This window comes from Telmatherina bonti, assembly GCF_933228915.1.
Source record: "Telmatherina bonti genome assembly, chromosome: 6".
Lineage (NCBI taxonomy): Eukaryota > Metazoa > Chordata > Actinopteri > Atheriniformes > Telmatherinidae > Telmatherina > Telmatherina bonti.
Genome location: NC_136624.1, coordinates 23360274 through 23377998, shown reverse-complemented (window position 1 = coordinate 23377998; position 17725 = coordinate 23360274). Strand labels below are relative to the sequence as shown.

General features: G+C 36.0%; 1 protein-coding gene across 1 annotated transcript in view; it reads left to right on the top strand.

The window, feature by feature from the left end:
* The first annotated feature begins 720 nt into the window (after nt 1-720).
* Nucleotides 721-17725, top strand: part of vapb (VAMP (vesicle-associated membrane protein)-associated protein B and C) — a 24710-nt gene continuing 7705 nt past the window's right edge. Inside the window, exons 1-4 of the mRNA XM_079241893.1 lie at nt 721-941; nt 8007-8159; nt 16738-16841; nt 17428-17508. Coding sequence (XP_079098019.1) covers nt 884-941; nt 8007-8159; nt 16738-16841; nt 17428-17508 — 396 coding nt within the window. The 5' untranslated portion in view covers nt 721-883. The remainder of the gene's footprint in view (nt 942-8006; nt 8160-16737; nt 16842-17427; nt 17509-17725) is intronic.

The following is a 17725-nucleotide window of genomic DNA, read 5'->3' as shown; positions in this document are numbered from 1 at the left end:
GTGAGATGGTCTCTTAAATATTTCAAGGAGTGGGAATGATTCTTAGGCTTGATACAGCTGATAAATAGTTTAAAGTAGGACTAAATTCCACTTATTGTTGGTACTTGGAACTAAAATGGCATTCTAATTAAAGTGCAGTTTGAACACAAGCCAAATCAAAGGAAGGTATGAAATCTTTCAGAAGTCCCCGCCCAGTCAAACAGAGGCCCCCAGACTATCCTGGTGTGAATGCAACTTGATAAATATGGCACTGATCCTCAGCTGATGAAGCCTGCACCAGGGACAATAGATGTATTGAAATAAAATGTGTCTGTTGAGGAGAAATGTTCTGTTTCCTTTTTTACAAATGATGTCATGACCTTTTAATTTAATATTAAAACCATTTACAGAGACTTGGACCATGGTTTGAGAACCAGACACCTAAAAGGTGTCAATCAGTTAAATGCTACTTACATGCTGAATTGAAATCTAATATTTTTTATAGGCTAATAAAGTTGGCCACATTGGACACTTAGTGAAAAGGTGTCATCTGCATTTTCGGTTTGTACTTTGATTTATAGTTTATTCTAGCTGCTTTTGCAGCTGGTGGTCGTCCAAGCTGCCCTGGAGCACCCCTGGGCATTACCCCCTAACCCCTCCTCCCCCCCTCCCCACCGGGCGACTATGCAGAGGCAGTGACGTCATCAGGCTGACTCCCTTCCTGCTGCATCACAGCAGCCTTTAGCAGCTCGAGTAGCACTTGTGACCGGCAGGACAGGATATCCACTGCTAATTCATTGATAAAACAACCCTGCTGACGTTGCAGCATTCAACAACATCCTAACACGGGGGTAACCGACAGGAACTTGCAACAGTGCGATAACCCCGCTCCAGCTGTTGGGATATGGCCAGGCCGGAACAGGTTCTGCTCTTGGAGCCTCAGCACGAACTGAAATTCAGAGGTAAGAGGGGAGGGCCCGGCTGTGGACGGGAGGGGGTGGGGGGAGAGCCGCTTCTGCCAGCACGGTTAGGAAGTGGAGGGGTAGTCTGCTGTTTAGATGACCAAACCAGAGAGAGCCTGAGCCTGGAAAGAGAAGCAGGTCATCGAACCGAAGCTTGGCCGTCAGCTAGCTGGTTAGCTTTGGGCTGCTAAGTTAGCCAGGCCCTGTCAACATTTCTCTTGCAGCAACTACCTTTTAAAGCAATTTACAGTTTAATTTGACATAAAACATATGTCGGCTTGAAAACTACAACTATTATAAGCTTAGACGACACATTTCTTCTTCATCATAATGTTACACTTAAGCTATAACGTCTCTTGGAATCATAGCTAACGAGCACCAACCCGCTCTCTGATTGGCTGTCTCTCTCTGCCGGTCAGCCAGCTGTCACTCTGATTGGCTTTCTGGCTCTGCCGGTCAGCCAGCTGTCATCTAATAACTTGACAGCTCACAGGACGGAATTAGTGGACAACCTCTGCTATTTAATACCATTAACACACCTCTCACCCTTAGAGTTTAAATGTTTTAATCAGCAACAGTAAGCTTGGTATTTGGTTGCAAGATGTCACGGTGCTTTAGGCCTGAATTATGTTACATAAACACTTATGATACTGTTGTATGTCAGTTGCAACAGATTAAACAGCATTGCCACAGTTTGGATATTAAACTTTTTTTCCTCGGGAACAAGAGGCTGATAACGTGCTATTTTCAGTTGTTGAACACAAACAAATTCCTCTCATGAGTATGTTGGTGAAATACATCCTTGATAGTGACGTTTGGTCTGTGAAGCTCAATTCACGTTTATTGCACTTTAAAAGGCCTAAAAGCAGCAACAACAAAAACTGACAGTATCTAAAATCTCTAATTACATTACTATTAGATTAACTTGGCTAAGTCGGGACAAAGTGTGGTCTCCTCTCACTGAACAAAGGATCAGGAATACAACATGGGTCAATAAAATGTGCAAAAATTGAATCTATGCCCAAATCGTTCATTTTTAAAGTTTTTTTAAGCAATTGAACAATAAGGCCACTTTAAACAGAGTTAAAAGATAAGACCATGAAATGGAATGAAATGAATGTTTCAGTCTGTCAATAATTTTCTGACTTCTCTGCTTGCTCTGCCACTCAGCCTCCGGTCCATTTTTCTTAAACACAAATATTTAAAAAGGGATTTCTATCTGTCAGGTTTTTTTTTAAGAATTGCAAATTCAAACTCACAGAGAATAATACTTGTCTATACTTAATTAATACTTTTTATAGTATCAGCACAGTGTGTGTTGGATTGACTTAAAACAAAACACGTCCAGCAGTGCAGTGATATGATTTATTTACAGTTTTCTGGACACTTGTTTACTTTAAATGGAGTGAGTCTATCAACATCAGTCAGACAGTCAGTACTCAATGTTTTTATTTATTTCTTTTTGCTGGGGAGGGAGATTTTTTGCCCTAAATAAGTTATGTTGGCAATTTATTTTTGACTGGTAACCTGCCATCATATTAAGAGTGTTATATCTATCTCTATGCTGTTACCTGGAAGCATCCTTTCCACATAGTAATAATGAAATGAGTATGTGACATTAGTTCATAGCAGGGCTACTCAGTTAGATATTCAGGTGTGCCAGATTTTCAAATTAAAAACATGATCAGAGCCAGTAAGTAAAGTAAGGGAAAATAAATTAGGAAAAATAAATAAATAAAAAAGGGACATTTACATTTTGGAAAAAGAAGCAGGTTGTTAATTTTTCTATTTTAAATTCAGCACCACATGACAAGGGTAAATGCACAAAATAAAATAATGAAAATTCCAGTCAGACCCTTTTCTCTTTTTTTCTCTTAACTTTTAACATAAAAAGGTCATGTCAAACTAAACTTCTCGATGTGGTGCCTCCTTACATTATAATCTTTAAACACCGCTACACACTCATTGCATATTAAACACATCGGTTTGGCGCTCGAATGTGATGGCAAATAAACAAATACTTATAAGTCCAGGCGGGGTTAAATCTGCGGTTTTTGTTGTCAATTTTGCGTTTTGGGGTCAGAGAGCGACATGCTTGCTAGCGCTACTCTTACAATTTCAAAACACAACACCACTTGCTGGGGTTAATGTTGCTAGGCAACCAAGTGTTGCATTCATGGTCTGCACAACTGTAGGACTGTAGGCTACTTAATTAGCATAGGAATGACTGAAGGTTCTTGATTAATATTTTTATTCTTTTACATAAGATGGGCCACATAGAAGTTGGTTCTGGGCTGCATTTGGCCCGCGGGCCGCCATTTGGAGAGGCCTGCCTTATAGGTTTGTGCAAAATATTATAAAAGATGCCAAAAGAAAAACTCACTTTTATATTAACTGGATAGTGTAGTTAACAGAAAATTAACCACCTTTTCTCTTGAAATAGCAATATTTTTTGCAAGGGTATTTTTGGGGATAAGACATTTTCAAGGTATTTGAAGGTATGGAGCTCTAGTTCCAGATTTTCACTGGATTTAAGATGTCTCAATATCTTTTTTCTCTAATCCTATACTGACTCTACAATGGTAAGGCTTAGCTGTGGAGGCTATAAAATCCCTTGCAAGAATGAATTATAATTATAAACTGTTCAATCGTTAAAACTAGGTTGTTAACAAGACAGAATGATTTATGGATTATAGTTTGCTAGCTAGACAATACCACAAATCACATGCATATACTCAGACCCAAAGTAATATGTAGGCATGCTGTGTGAAACCTCAGGAAATAAAGAGTTGGTCTCTCAACCTTAACTTGGCTGTAGTACAGACCATCTGTGGACCAAATACTCTTAAATGTTAGGCACTAGACTGAGCATTTAAACATTTTAACAAGTATCATGGTAATATAAACAAAACCCCCCCCAAACAAAATGTTATTCTTTAAACTGCTGTTTATAATATCCACTTCCATATCAGGGCAGCTTCAAATATCAGCTCCTCCATAATAGTTTTTTGCCTGTCATTTGTGGTTTCATGAGTAGATGCTGTCCTGAGAAACTCTCAGGAAGTAGTAGATCAGGTGTACGGTAGTCTGTGTGGTTTGATTCCCTTTCATTAAAATCCTTAAGATGTCGAGCCAAGCTTGTGAAGGTCTGAATTTCCTCTCTGTCTTTGCTCAACAGGGACGGGAAGTGTCAGTTGCTCGGGATGTTTGCTAAGGTGAAACTCTATCTTGAATCTGGTCTATGTGCTAATTCTGATGTAGCACCATGTTTTTGTGCTGCAAGTATTTCGCTCTCAACAGCAAACCATGTCCCCACCTTAAGAGTTACTGTGTTGAGCTAATTTGTGGTTTTGTTAGAGAGCTATACCAGATTAGAAGTTTTGGCCTGTCTGATTTTGGCCTGTCCGTGGTTTGTAGAATATGATTTAAAAAAATAGGGCTGGGATGATACAGCCAAAAACTAAAATACATAGTTTCATTCAAATCAAACCTGATTTTTATAAATTATATAAGTTTAAATATTTATACATATATAAAATGTAATCTCAGCTGCATATCTGCAAACTGTGCAGCTTTTTTTGTGTGTGAAAAAGTTATGACTTTATTTGGAAACTTTTTTCTTAGGGGAAAAAGTACCAAAAAATGTTACAGACATACAGCGTAACTGAATCTGTGATCTTTTTCCACCAGGATCCTTTATCTTTATACTGGGGAAATAATTCCCTTGATGTTGTTCATCTCTTAACTTAAGGAGTTTGCGGGCTGAAGCTGTTTTGCTATCTTTGTAGGTGGCAGCATTTCTCAGTACACTTATGTGTGTGGCTAAATTCCAGCAGTGAGCGCCGACTATCTTTACTGTGAGGGCTTCCAGACACACACACGTTCTGGTTTTGTTCTGGAGACTCACAACCTCAGCCCATGTTTACAGAAGTTCAACTACAAAACAGACAGGACTTTACTCCGTAGGATTAAGCAAACATGTTAGGGGATTTGGACATGTAAGTTGATGGTTAAGTCATCAAGCTGCAATAAAACCTAAACTTTTCATAAATAAATAAATAAACTATATTTATGTATATATTTAATGTGTCAGCTCAGCTGATGTCTCCCACTGAGGTGCAGTAAATAAGTTATTCTGTCTTTGGTATAAACAACCTTTAAATGAATTCTGTAATAGGTTGTTAACTTGTTCAGAGTCTGAGGTCACAAAAACCCAAACCAGCTCTAATACCTGATATTGCACTTGTTTAAGAATGAGCTCTTCTTTGCTCGCTGTTGTGTTTATTTTTTGCTTTGGGTGTATCTCTGGGAGAAGGGGAAGGGAAAAGGCTGAGCCCACTGCTATCTACAGAAAGAGCTTTTGTGATGCATATTAAATGGGGAAAATAATCATTTGAAGTCCAATAAGTCCTCATAAACCAAAAATTTCAAATGAATTGATTAAATCAATTAATGGCTCATCTTCCTAAAAAGGTTATTTGAAAAAGAAATGCTGATTTCAAAGTGAACGCATTTCAAAAGTTATGTTGCGTTATTCTCCAAGGCGTTTTAATGACTGTCACAGGATTTTGAAAAAAGACATCATCAGTGTTCAAATTAATTTCTATGTTCTTCATCAATGTGCTACATGACCAGTATGTCAAAAATGTGTCAAAGTCTCTTAACTTTATGACACATTGACTTTAAGTTTGTGATTTGCTTGTTTAACTATGAACTACTGTAGCTCTGTGCTTGCTAGCACTTACAGGAAAGGTTGGAAGGGCAAACCGTTTCCAGGTAGCTATTGCCACAGTGTCTGAAGTATTCAATTAAACAGAGATGTTTTTTCTAAGTTTCTTACAGTTTGTATTAAAAAGCTCTCAGTTCTACTTTTTTGTCAGGGTCATGCAGGACTGGAGAGCAATGATGAAGTAAAGTGTTGTGTGCTTCTTACTGCTGTGATGAACATTGAATTCAAGGGTAGTATCTATACTTGTAAGTATTTGGATGCCTTTGGATCATGCATTTTATGCTCATGTACCTGGTGCTGTGCACATTGGTGTGTGGTTCCCATTTGTGGAAAAGAGGTAGTCCTGTCTCTGATTTATAGAGTGGCTTTAGTCTCTGCCAGTAAAGAAGTCCAAGAAATGTTTACCTAAATGGACAAATTTGTGGATGTGCTTGACTGTCAAATCTGCATATTTTAAGAAGACATGGAAAACATTCTCCAGTGACCATAGTCACTTTAATAAAATAAACTTTAAAGGATAAATGTAAGGCAAGGATCCCACAGAACCAAGTAGTGCTTATTCTAAATAACAGCAAAAAAAGTTTGTTTGTTTTTTTTGGTTTTTTTTTTACAAATAAAACAGTTATTTTGAATGATGTTTTCAGAAATCCATGTATATCTGCTGATTATAAATATAATTATAGATTTTACAGTCTACTTTAGTTTGTCCCCAATATACAGTGTGGACCTGCTTTGATAGTAGTACCTATTTAAATAGGATATTTCAGTGCTTTATTCCAATGAATAACACACTGTCAAAACCAGTTTTATTTACTGTGATGGTAGAGAATTCTTTGCTGAAAAAGACAAAATAAAGTAAAATAAGCAAAGTGGAAAAGCTGAATGGTTCTGACAATTTTCTTTCAACACTATATTTATTAGTGTGTAACCAGTAATTTGAGATGAATTAGAGATATGTCATTTGGGTTCACAAAACAACAAAGTCCTGGAGGTACTTCCCTCAGGAACTTATTGAGTAATGATTGAGCTATGAAGCTTGTATGTATGCGTGTGTGTGTGTATATGTATGTATATATATATATATATATATATAGATATATATAGATATAGATATATATAGATATATATAGATATATATAGATCTATATATATATATATATATATATAGATATATATATAGATCTATATATATATATATAGATATAGATATATATATAGATATATATAGATATATATAGATATAGATATATATCTATATATATAGATAGATATATATAGATATATAGATAGAGATAGAGATATATATATATATATAGATAGAGATATATAGATAGAGATATATAGATATATATAGAGATATATAGATAGAGATATATAGATATATATAGAGATAGAGATAGATAGAGATAGAGATAGATAGATATATATAGAGATAGAGATAGATAGATAGAGATATAGATATAGATATAGATAGATATAGATTTAGATATATATAGATATAGATAGATACAGACAGACAGACATAGCTCAATCATTACTCAATAAGTTCCTGAGGGAAGTACCTCCAGGACTTTGTTTTGTGAACCCAAATAACAATATAGTGTTGAAAGAAAATTTTCAGAACCATTCAGCTTTTCCACTTTATTTCACTTTTGTATTTTTTTCCCTTATAAAGTTCAACTTTAAGTATAACAAAATTGTTATACAATATTGTTCTCTGGATGAATAAGCTTTGCTCACCTTTAGGTTATTTTGCCGTGTTGGCTGTTTTTGAATTATTGACAGATCTGTGCAACTAAATGTGGCTGGTTCTTGTGTTTAGTCTCAGAGAGATGTGGTTTGAATCTTAAATGACAAGAGAATTGCTTATCCTGTAGCTTTTTTATGTTTCTGTTCTGTTTTTACTGTAGCAGCAAAGGATGAATTTAGATTTTTGTGGATGGTGACAAGTTGACTTATTTGTTTTTATAAATAATAATTTATTAATAATAATATTTTTTCACATCACACCTCAGACATATTACAAGCTTGTTTGAGTTAGTAAACCCATGTCAGGCTTATTCACCATCTATCTTTTCGGATTTTCTGTGTTTTTGAAGTGTTTGGAATTTAATCAATCTAACCAAAGAAGAGTCTTTACACATTTGTATATCTATGTGGTCAAAGAGATTTCAAGGCCCTTGTATTATCAGTTGAAGTTCATACCATTTACTGAAGATGACAAAAATAAAAGGATGTTCAAATGTTTTTGTTTTGTTTTTTTTAACTTTAAGATCTTCTTTTACGAAACATATAACTATATTTTGAGTGTCATTTTTGTTTTCCCTTCTTTGCAGGTCCGTTCTCAGATGTGGTCACCACAAATCTCAAGCTCTCCAACCCTACAGACAGGAATGTGTGTTTTAAGGTAAAGACGACAGCGCCGCGCCGGTACTGCGTGAGGCCAAACAGTGGAATAATCGATGCAGGCACCTCAATCAACGTCTCAGGTAAAATAAAGTAGGGAGACTGAGTCGGGGCAATTACAGTTGCCTCCAGATAACTGTCACTCACTCAAATATTAGCCTACAGCAGCTTTAGCATGTAACTAATGCTCCGATAAAGCTGTTAACATGTCAGTCTATAATTTGTATGAATTAAATCTATACTTAATATATGATTTGTAATGTGTGGGGTTTTTGTTCATGTTGCTGTGACATTTCAAGCACCATCACAGCTGGGACGTCTATGATTTAATGTCTGTGATTATGCTTTTATTTGTGTGTTTATTTAACACAAAAATGATGAATGTGTTATCCCCACAGTGTAGTGGCTCCCACCAGATCACATTCTCAGTCATGTAGTTTTTGAGAGAGAGGTACCGGCTAATGTTTCAGTACTGTGCCACCTCTTCCATTTGCAGCCACAGACTCATTTTACAATCTCCCCTATCTGATGTCAACAACTGCTCACTATGTCTCTGGTGCCTGCAGTCAGCAGTGGGTGACAGAACAACTGAGTCCACTCTGTCAGTTGCCTTCATTTTCAGCCTTATTAGGCTGACAAGGGTCACAGGTTTGAGTTCCAAAACAAGACTGCATTTCTGAGAATGTACTGAAATCGGCAAGCAGGAGAGCTCTTTAGCCTATTTTTGTTTTTAGCAACCACTAAAGCTTTCATAGTATTATCAAAACACTGCGGTTGACAGGTTAACAATGATGTGTGGGTTCTTGTATTGCAGGAAATGTGCTTTTTAAAATGAAACACACATGGTTTGATGAAAAACCAAGGTTTGTTTAAGGTCCTAGACACCCATATTGAAGTCTGGTAGGTGGTCTTGCATCTTTTAGTTGAGCCGTTTTTTCATCTGTATTTCTGTGTGTATCTACACACCAAAAACACAACCATTTATTGGTGGGTGCATACTTTCCAAAGTATTTTCTTTTGGCATGCAGTATTGTTTAATCATCAAGTTCACAATGCCAAATACGATCAACACCCACTATTGTACATGTATTTTACATGGCTTGTTGTTCCAATTATCACAAAAATTACTATTGTTGTTGCTGGCAGGGATTAATTATAAATACTTGCTGCTCTTATTGCAGTCTGCACTTCATTTGAATAGGTTTCTTTGATCTTAGTACAGGAGCCCGGCTGATTTATTGGCAGGCCAATTATAGTGTCTCACCTATTACCCAACACTAGCTAATATGTAGCCGATATTTAACTTTATTTGCACTACAAACGGAAAAACAAAAGATAACAAAAAACAGCTGAGTAGCGATTCTGTTGCTCTTCTCCTGCAAGTCTACGTGCTATACTGTGCCGGCTCCTACCTCACTTACACACTCGACTCCGTAAGAAGAAGGGACGAAGACGCGGGAAACCCTATTTTAGTTGACCCTTCACTAAGTCCCGCTGCAGAACCACCACTGACCAATCATACGTTAGCAACGATAACTAGAAGAGACAAGTGTGGCAAGTTTCTCTTCCTGCAAAAATTGCCAAAGAGGCGTGTGTATGGTACATGGGTTTGGGTGGTGTATTTTTCGCCTTCCCAAAACAAAGTCGGACCGAAGCCAAATATGGATCAAACCATTTGAAACATCTCACTCACAGCCGAGTTCATTGAAGATAACAAATATCCCCTAAGTTTGTTTCACAGTATGATGCTAATGCTAACTAGCAGACAGTTGTTTGTTTACAAGACTGGTAGAACATTAAATGAAGTTACTAGTGGTTTGACACTGAGTAAGATAGTTGTATTCTGCTTGAGGCTAAACATATATCTCAGATAAACACTACAAAGCTGGTTGCCAAACATTTAGCAACAGGATAAAACAACAGATACCGACATCTATAGGGAGTCATACATTAAAGTTAACTTTAAATTAGGTGTAGGACGTTGACACTTTACAATAATTAATTACAGAAAAACTAACGTTTTAATAAAATTTAACACATTTCATCGTGGACTGTTTATCAGTACTCAATTTCCTGGTAAACCGATGACACTGATGCACACACTGTAGATTTCTGCTAAAAACTTGGGACTTTGGCGCTATATATATATATATATATATATATATATATATATATATATATATATATATATATAGTGATTTTTTTTTTCAGCTCCCTCTAGCAACTCTAATTAAAGAAAAAGAGTATCAGCAAGTCTAGCAACTTTTTCTGATGTTATTGAAGACTTTTGGTGAGTAACATAAAAGTGCATGTCATTTACTCTTCTCTGCAGCACAATAGAAGCTTGTTCCTACTGTGCTGCGTCATCCAGTCTGAACTGTAGTCAGAACAGGAGGTGGTCACCTCTGCTGCATTAACCGGACTGAAGCCACAACACAGTCTGGTTTACTGTCAGATACTAATGTCTATTAATAAAGAGTGTGGACACAAACATTTAAAAAGTTAAAAGTACTGTAACATGTTGTAGACTGAAGCTGTTCGTTAAAGTACTTTAAAATGACATTTTCCTTTTAGGTCCATTTAATTTTGGCTAGGGATATTTTCTATTTTTATTCCTACTGTTTTGAATAGAATTTAAAATTGAATGTAATTTTTCCAGACATCAATAAAGCCTGAGTTTACAATATTACTATCTTTTTTTAATATTTGATTTAGTTGTGCACCAAAATTTCATTTAAAATGATAAAAATGTTGCTTTTTGGGCCCAATTATTGTTATGCAATAATAATTAGTTAATTATAAAGCCTGTAATTAATTAATTAATTAATTAATAAGATAACGTTTTTAATTGAGTGCCAACCTTACTTAAAATAAAACAATACATTGACTTGCCCTGAAATGCAAAAACATTGTTATTCTGTTATAAGTTTGCTCCTTATATGAATAGTCGAGATGTGGGTGACTGAGTGTTGCCTAAATGTATTTGTATTTCCTGTACTATGTCCGAAGACAGCCATAATGCGTTTTCTTCCTGGTTATAAAGCTGCATCTGCTTAGCTCAGTTTTGTCAGTGGAAATAAATGCTGCTTAGTTGTTACAAAAATTATTATTTTTTTTTTTAAAGTCATCAATCAGAAGCATCTGTTCAGAATGATTGCGTAGCCTAGTATCCCTTGCTTATTGAAGGCCAGTTTGTCCCAGATTTCTGGACTGTATGCTGTTCAAAGAAAGCTTCCAAGTTATCCCGTGGTGACATAGATAAAAAGCACTGTCTACTACAGAATACCTACTGACTTATAGTGTTGCATTTGCTGGCTTAGTGAGTGCTACACACTGTGCTTTTGAATCTCAACTGTGCTGTAACTCTATGTTCAATTTAGCCATAACCACAGGAATGTTGTTGAGCTCAGTTGGCGTTAGCAGCATTTAGTGGGAAAATATGTGGCATAAATGTTTAAAAAAATCTTTGTCCATATTGAACTTGTAGAAATATTTTAGAAGACTGTAAGACATACACTGCCCAGCTCTACCTTGTCCTGAACGCAATTCATGTAACTGAACAAGAGATGGATTCACCTGTTAACCTAAGTCCACTTTCATTTAAAAAAAAAAAAAAAAAAAAAAGCCCTTTCAAAAGTCACCCATGGTTCTGAGCCTCTGTGATGGTATATAGTATTCAGAACACATATTATGTATTTTACCCACCAATTAGATTCTTACAACAAAAGTAAACACTTAAAGAGGTGGACGATTCTGTCAAGTATGTTGTTGATTACGGTGCTGCTGATTTGTGGATTATTTTTCATTCTGAAATAGGCCTGGTGGTGTGTAGCCAATATTTTCTTCCTCTTGAACTTAATTGAATAAGACAGGGCAAGGAAAGCACAATCAGTGTAATGAAACTTTTACCCTGAGAAGTCTGAATCTGAATGCCTTTTTATGAGTCTGCTCTTGGAGTGTTGCCCATCCAGACATATATCTTCACAGCTCCGCTTGAGTAAATTCTCTTCCTCACTCCCATGCCACGCATATCTGTGACCAGCCTTGTTTTTTTGAGTCGGATTAAAGAAAAGTTGTCCGGTTTCCTCTCAAGGTTCCTTGAATCCGTGTGACTTGAGGTTGATGTTATGGATATAGTAATACCAGTATTCAAGCTTCCACAAAGTTACTGCAGCCCTGAGCTGACATTGTCATTCTGTTCTCTAATGACCAGTATGTTGCTTTCCATTTGTTGCCCACTATTGTGAACATATTCACATACATAGAATATTGATATAAAAACAATTATGAGCCTAATTTGTCATTCCTGACATGTTTTCGCTGTAGACTTCGACTTCTCTGCATCCCTTCCCTTCTTTGATTCCATTTCCAGCTGTGAGAGTGTGTCTTCTGTAGAAAATCCTCTCTGTGAGGTATGTGTGAACAGCAGAGGCAGCAAAAGTCAGAACCAAACTTTCTGCACATTTTCCAACATACATATCTTGTTTGGAATTTCTTGATCTGTGCAGCATTCTGGTTATAAAATAGTACAATATTTCCAGTTTCTGTTTTCATGTACAAAAAGAGAGCAGAAATCACACTCCAGTTTATATGGCAGAGACAGGACCCCAATATAAATGGAAAAGGCAGTTAAGTCCCACTGAAATCTCGACAGCATCCACTTTGTTCCTCTGAGAACAAAACCCTGACTATGTGTCGCAACTCTTTATCTCTTTACCTACACAAGGAACAGTTACATGACTTTTTTTATGCAAATAAAATATCTTTTGGGTGAATATTGGGTTTTTAATAACTTATCTATGCAGTTTCCTCGCTTGTAAAAAGCTAACATTTGTTTTCATGAAAAATGTCAGCCACGAATGAATTCTCTGCATATTTGATCACAAATTATTATGAATATGGACACATTTAGCCTCTTATTGATATTATGTCCAAGCATCAATATATTCACTTCCAGCCACTGTCCTACACTAGAATTAGTGTCTCTTGTAATTTGTTCTTCATGCTTACAGTAGATTTGATTGCAGTTAGATATTACAGGCTGCAAAAGTGTCTTTTTCATTTGCAGTTATACTTGTTTAGTTAATCTAAATTGCAAGTACCATCCTGCTATTGTCAAAGAACTTGAGAAGAAACACACAACCAATTTAAGACAAAAAAAAATCCAGCAGAGTACTTTTAACTTCTGTTTTTAAGCAATAAACCCATCCATAGGATACAAAGAAACTACATTCGATCATTCAGTTTTAAGTTCTTAAATATTTATTCACTATAATCTAGGATATTTAAAAGAACTGAATAAATGGCCCATTTTTACACATTTCTGTAGAATATCACATGAAGACGTCATGATTTTGTCTTGTACTTCACTAAGTAAGATTGGCACAATCATTTTTATGGAACAAATGTTTTCAGCAGACTGGTGCAAATCCTCTATAAATAATCTTCCACAATCCTTGTTATAATCACTTAGACAGGTCGACCCTTGGCTCTTGTGAACTAAGTACTTGAGTGTAAAGTAATTGGGAATTCTGCTGTGAGCAAATTTACTCAGAGGACACAATTAATTAGTGACAGGAAATAAAAGTTTTCATACTCCTCTCATCCCTCTAATGCAGGGATGTCAAAGTCAAATACACGGAGGGCCAAAAAAACAAATTGGCCATAAGCCGAGGGCCGGATTGGTTCAATGTTTATTAAAACATATTGAAATGATTGCACGTAGCCTATTGAACCAAGACCTAACACAGTGTATTATTTAATGATTAAATGAATAATCGGGAAAACATTTTTCAGCAGGCACACAGACAACAAACTGCCTTCAAAGAAAAATCACATGTCCTGTACATTAAATGAATAAAGTAATATTTTCTTAAGGCTCTGTCAGTAAGTTAAAGAGAAAACATTTTCAACAGGCAAAAAAAAGCAATTTTCCTTCAGAAACAAAATACGTTCCTTATATCAAGAGAAATGCATAAATGAAACTGCATGCAATATAAACTGAAAATGCAATATTATCCTGCTCTATTATCCTACCAATTACTACTTCAAATAGTAAAATGAGAAAATATAGAATAAATCAAATCAGTTGTATTATTTCTCATGGCTCTTATCTGCAATTTTCCCTGAATCCATTAACTGAAAAATAAATATAAATAAATAAATAAAATACAATAAAATAAAATGCAAAAATATATGGCACACAGACAAAATACTTTGTGTGTTTCTTACATTTCATGGTGCCTTCTTAGATTGTATTCTTTCATTACAGCCAGACTTTCTCCACACAGAAGACACACAGGTTTGCCATTTACCTCAGTGAACATGTAGTCTGCCTCCCACCTAGCTTGAAACCCCCTGTTCTCAGCATCCACCTTCCGTTTAGCCATTTTTTGGGGAGGAGGTAGCTGAAAGTTGACATCTGCTCTGACTGCTAATGAATGATGAAGCAGAGGTCTGCTTGCTGCGCTGCAGTGAGTTCGCGGGTTACCGTTGCATTGTGGGAAATGTAGTATTGGTGCGTGCAAAACACCAGCGGGTGGCTACAGCCTGCGGGCCGGTTCTAATACTAATCAAATATCATCCCGGGGGCCATAGATAATTCCGGCCCGCGGGCCTTGACATATGTGCTCTAATGGCTACATTCATCATCAACAAGCAGGCTGGTGATGGCCATCCTGCTTGACTGTGTTTTCTATATTTGGCCTCAGTGAGTATTATAACTAATTGCCCAGTGTGAAGTTAGAATACTGAGTCGTGCCATTAGCAGACGTGGCTCTTTCTAAAGGTGTTTTGAAAGGCTTTGTGTGGAAGATGTTATGAATTACTTCTTTCCATGATGGTGGCCATGTTTTTGCTATCAAACTTTGGCCCAAACCTTTCAACACTATTCAGTGTTGCTTAAAAAACTTGCATGCTTTTCTGCCTTCATTCTCCAGTGTTGTCCCTGTGGACCCAAGCTGGATGGCTGTACAAATTAGAAGTGACTGAAACAGGACATTCTCAATCTGTTCATGCCGTCTGTTTTTGATTTGCAATATTGAGCCACACTGATTGCTGAAACTGTGCACAAGACTACTCAAGGGACACTTGGCATGTGCCACATGAAAGCCAAGCTGATGGCAAGACCAGAATAAAATGTTAACTCATTTGTTTTCAGTGAAGTTAAAGTATGATGCAAGTATTGCAGACATGATGTTGTTGGAGCTGACTTTAAAATATGTCTTTTGATCACATACTGATTTGAAACTTGTCAGTGGAAGAAAATCACTTGCCATCTATGATCATTTATATCTTTATGGCTTTTTTCAGACCACTTTTACAACATAAGAAAGCGATCACAGTAATAGTTACAGCTTTGACATTACCTTCTCAGTCACTGGAATGACATCAAATAACACCACTCGCTCAGGGGACTGGTGTACAAAAAAGCTGAAGTAGTATTCCAACTTTACGCCTGCATTTTGTTAGACCAGTATGTAATGTAAGGAAAGAAAAAGGCTTAGAAGCTGTAAAAAAGATTACCCTCAGGGGTATCTGCAGGTCTGTCATTGTTCCATCGTCATAGTAACAGGAACATAAATCATCTGCACTGCTTTTTCTGAGCAGCGTGGATAAGTCCAGAGCCTTGAACACAGGAAGACAAAGCCTAAAATTAGCATGTGCATTTCAGACTCATTTTTAATTAGAGGAGTGAACACGCAAGTTTGTATTTTCATTGTTGACAAAGAAAATAAAATATGAGATCCGCTTTGTCAATAGTTCTAATCCATGAATGCACAGAACACTCAGTGGATGTGACCATTTTTGATACTACAACATGCTTGAAAAACATCTTCATTATGGGTATTTTGATATTTATACAAATGTGAGAATAACACTGCACATATGAATAAGTGACAGATGTATAGAATGGTAGGATGACCAGCAAGACTGACCTAAATGTTCTAGATAAAAGATTTTTTGGTAAATAGGAGTTGTATTATAATAATTTTCGTTTGAAATGTAAAATGTTACCTGTTGAGAATGACAATACACACACACAAAGGCAGAATAAAGTACCTGGAAGTAAAGATAAAAAATTAAAGATGCTAGTGTAAGTCCTGAGTGAGGGTGGCTGAAGGGAGAGATAACTGGAGATCTGTCTCTGTCTTGGCCATTGCCCTCCACGACCTGGACCCACATAATTGGCAGAAGATATATGGATGTTTTTTTAGTCTGCAGTAGTAGTGTTCTTCTTTTCTTTCTTTTTTAATTTGCTAAAGATTTATTTTGTGATACATTGGTGCTTCCTTGAACAAAGCCACATACCATTTTTACAGTCCTATAGAGCTTTGAAAACTTTCATTTATTCCATCCATCCTTCCATCTATCTATTTTTTCTGTACTTGTGTAATGTGGTTTTGGTGAGAGGCATAGCACACAATGGACAGGTCTTCAGTCCATCACTGGCACAAAAAAATTAAATAAAAAGCTACTCATGCACATGGTTGATCTCGTGGGGAAGAAGCTAATATACCTGGAGTTAATCTAAACATAGAGAGGGAAATAATGAAAACTGCACAGAGTTAATATGAACAAAAATATTTTGAAATTTTAAGAGGAGAGGAAGATTAATTTTATCCTTTGTTTACTCACAGTGAGTTTGATTTTGTTTTCCAGTTATGCTGCAGCCTTTTGATTATGATCCCAATGAAAAAAGCAAGCACAAGTTCATGGTCCAGTCGATGATAGCACCTCCTGACAAGACTGACATTGAGGTAGTGGTGAGTATCTCTCATTTTGCATTATTCAAGTTTGTCTGTATGTGGTTGTTATTATCAGAATAACACTTAGGTTGTTTTAAGTTGTTCTTTGAGTGTCCCACCTAAAATAGAGAGGACTCCAGGACTGCAGTCTTTTTCTTTTTCTTTTCTTTTTTTTTTTTTTTAGAAATCCATTTACAATTTCGACCCACAAATAACTTTTATGCCACAAAATGTAAGTGTAACCCTGCTATAGTACAAAGAAATATTGTTAATTAGGTGATAAAACTTTTACTAAGACTTACATATCAGGCATCCCATATAAAGGCAAAAGTAAGTGCTTTAAGATTATCTTTATAATGTATTACGTATCCCATTTCGCTTTCATTAAAAAAATCATTTCAAAGATGCTGCATAGCACAATATCATTCAAAAGTGATTAATTTGATTTAATTAATTTTTTATTTTTGATATATTTATGCTGCATGCCATAACTAATAATAACATGTTGGTATCGTTGTAGTTAAGGATGTTAAGCTGTGTTGTAATAAAATTAATGGATGTTGGACCTTTTTTGTTTTTCTTTCTTTGGTTTTCTGTCTCTTAGTGGAAGGAGGCAAGGCCAGATGAGCTGATGGACTCGAAGCTCAGATGTGTTTTTGACATGCCAGTGGAGAATGAAAAAATGGTGAGCAAATGCGTTTATTTGTTTTGCCATGTCCGTGTTTAGTGTTTATATAGATTGGACGTCAAAGAAATTGCGATCTAGTTTCAGTTGTATTATTGTCATACATAATCTACATCTGTGGTTCATAAAAATATAATAATATATTATATAATATATATAATATATATAATATATATATAATATAATATATATAATATATATATATAATATTATATAT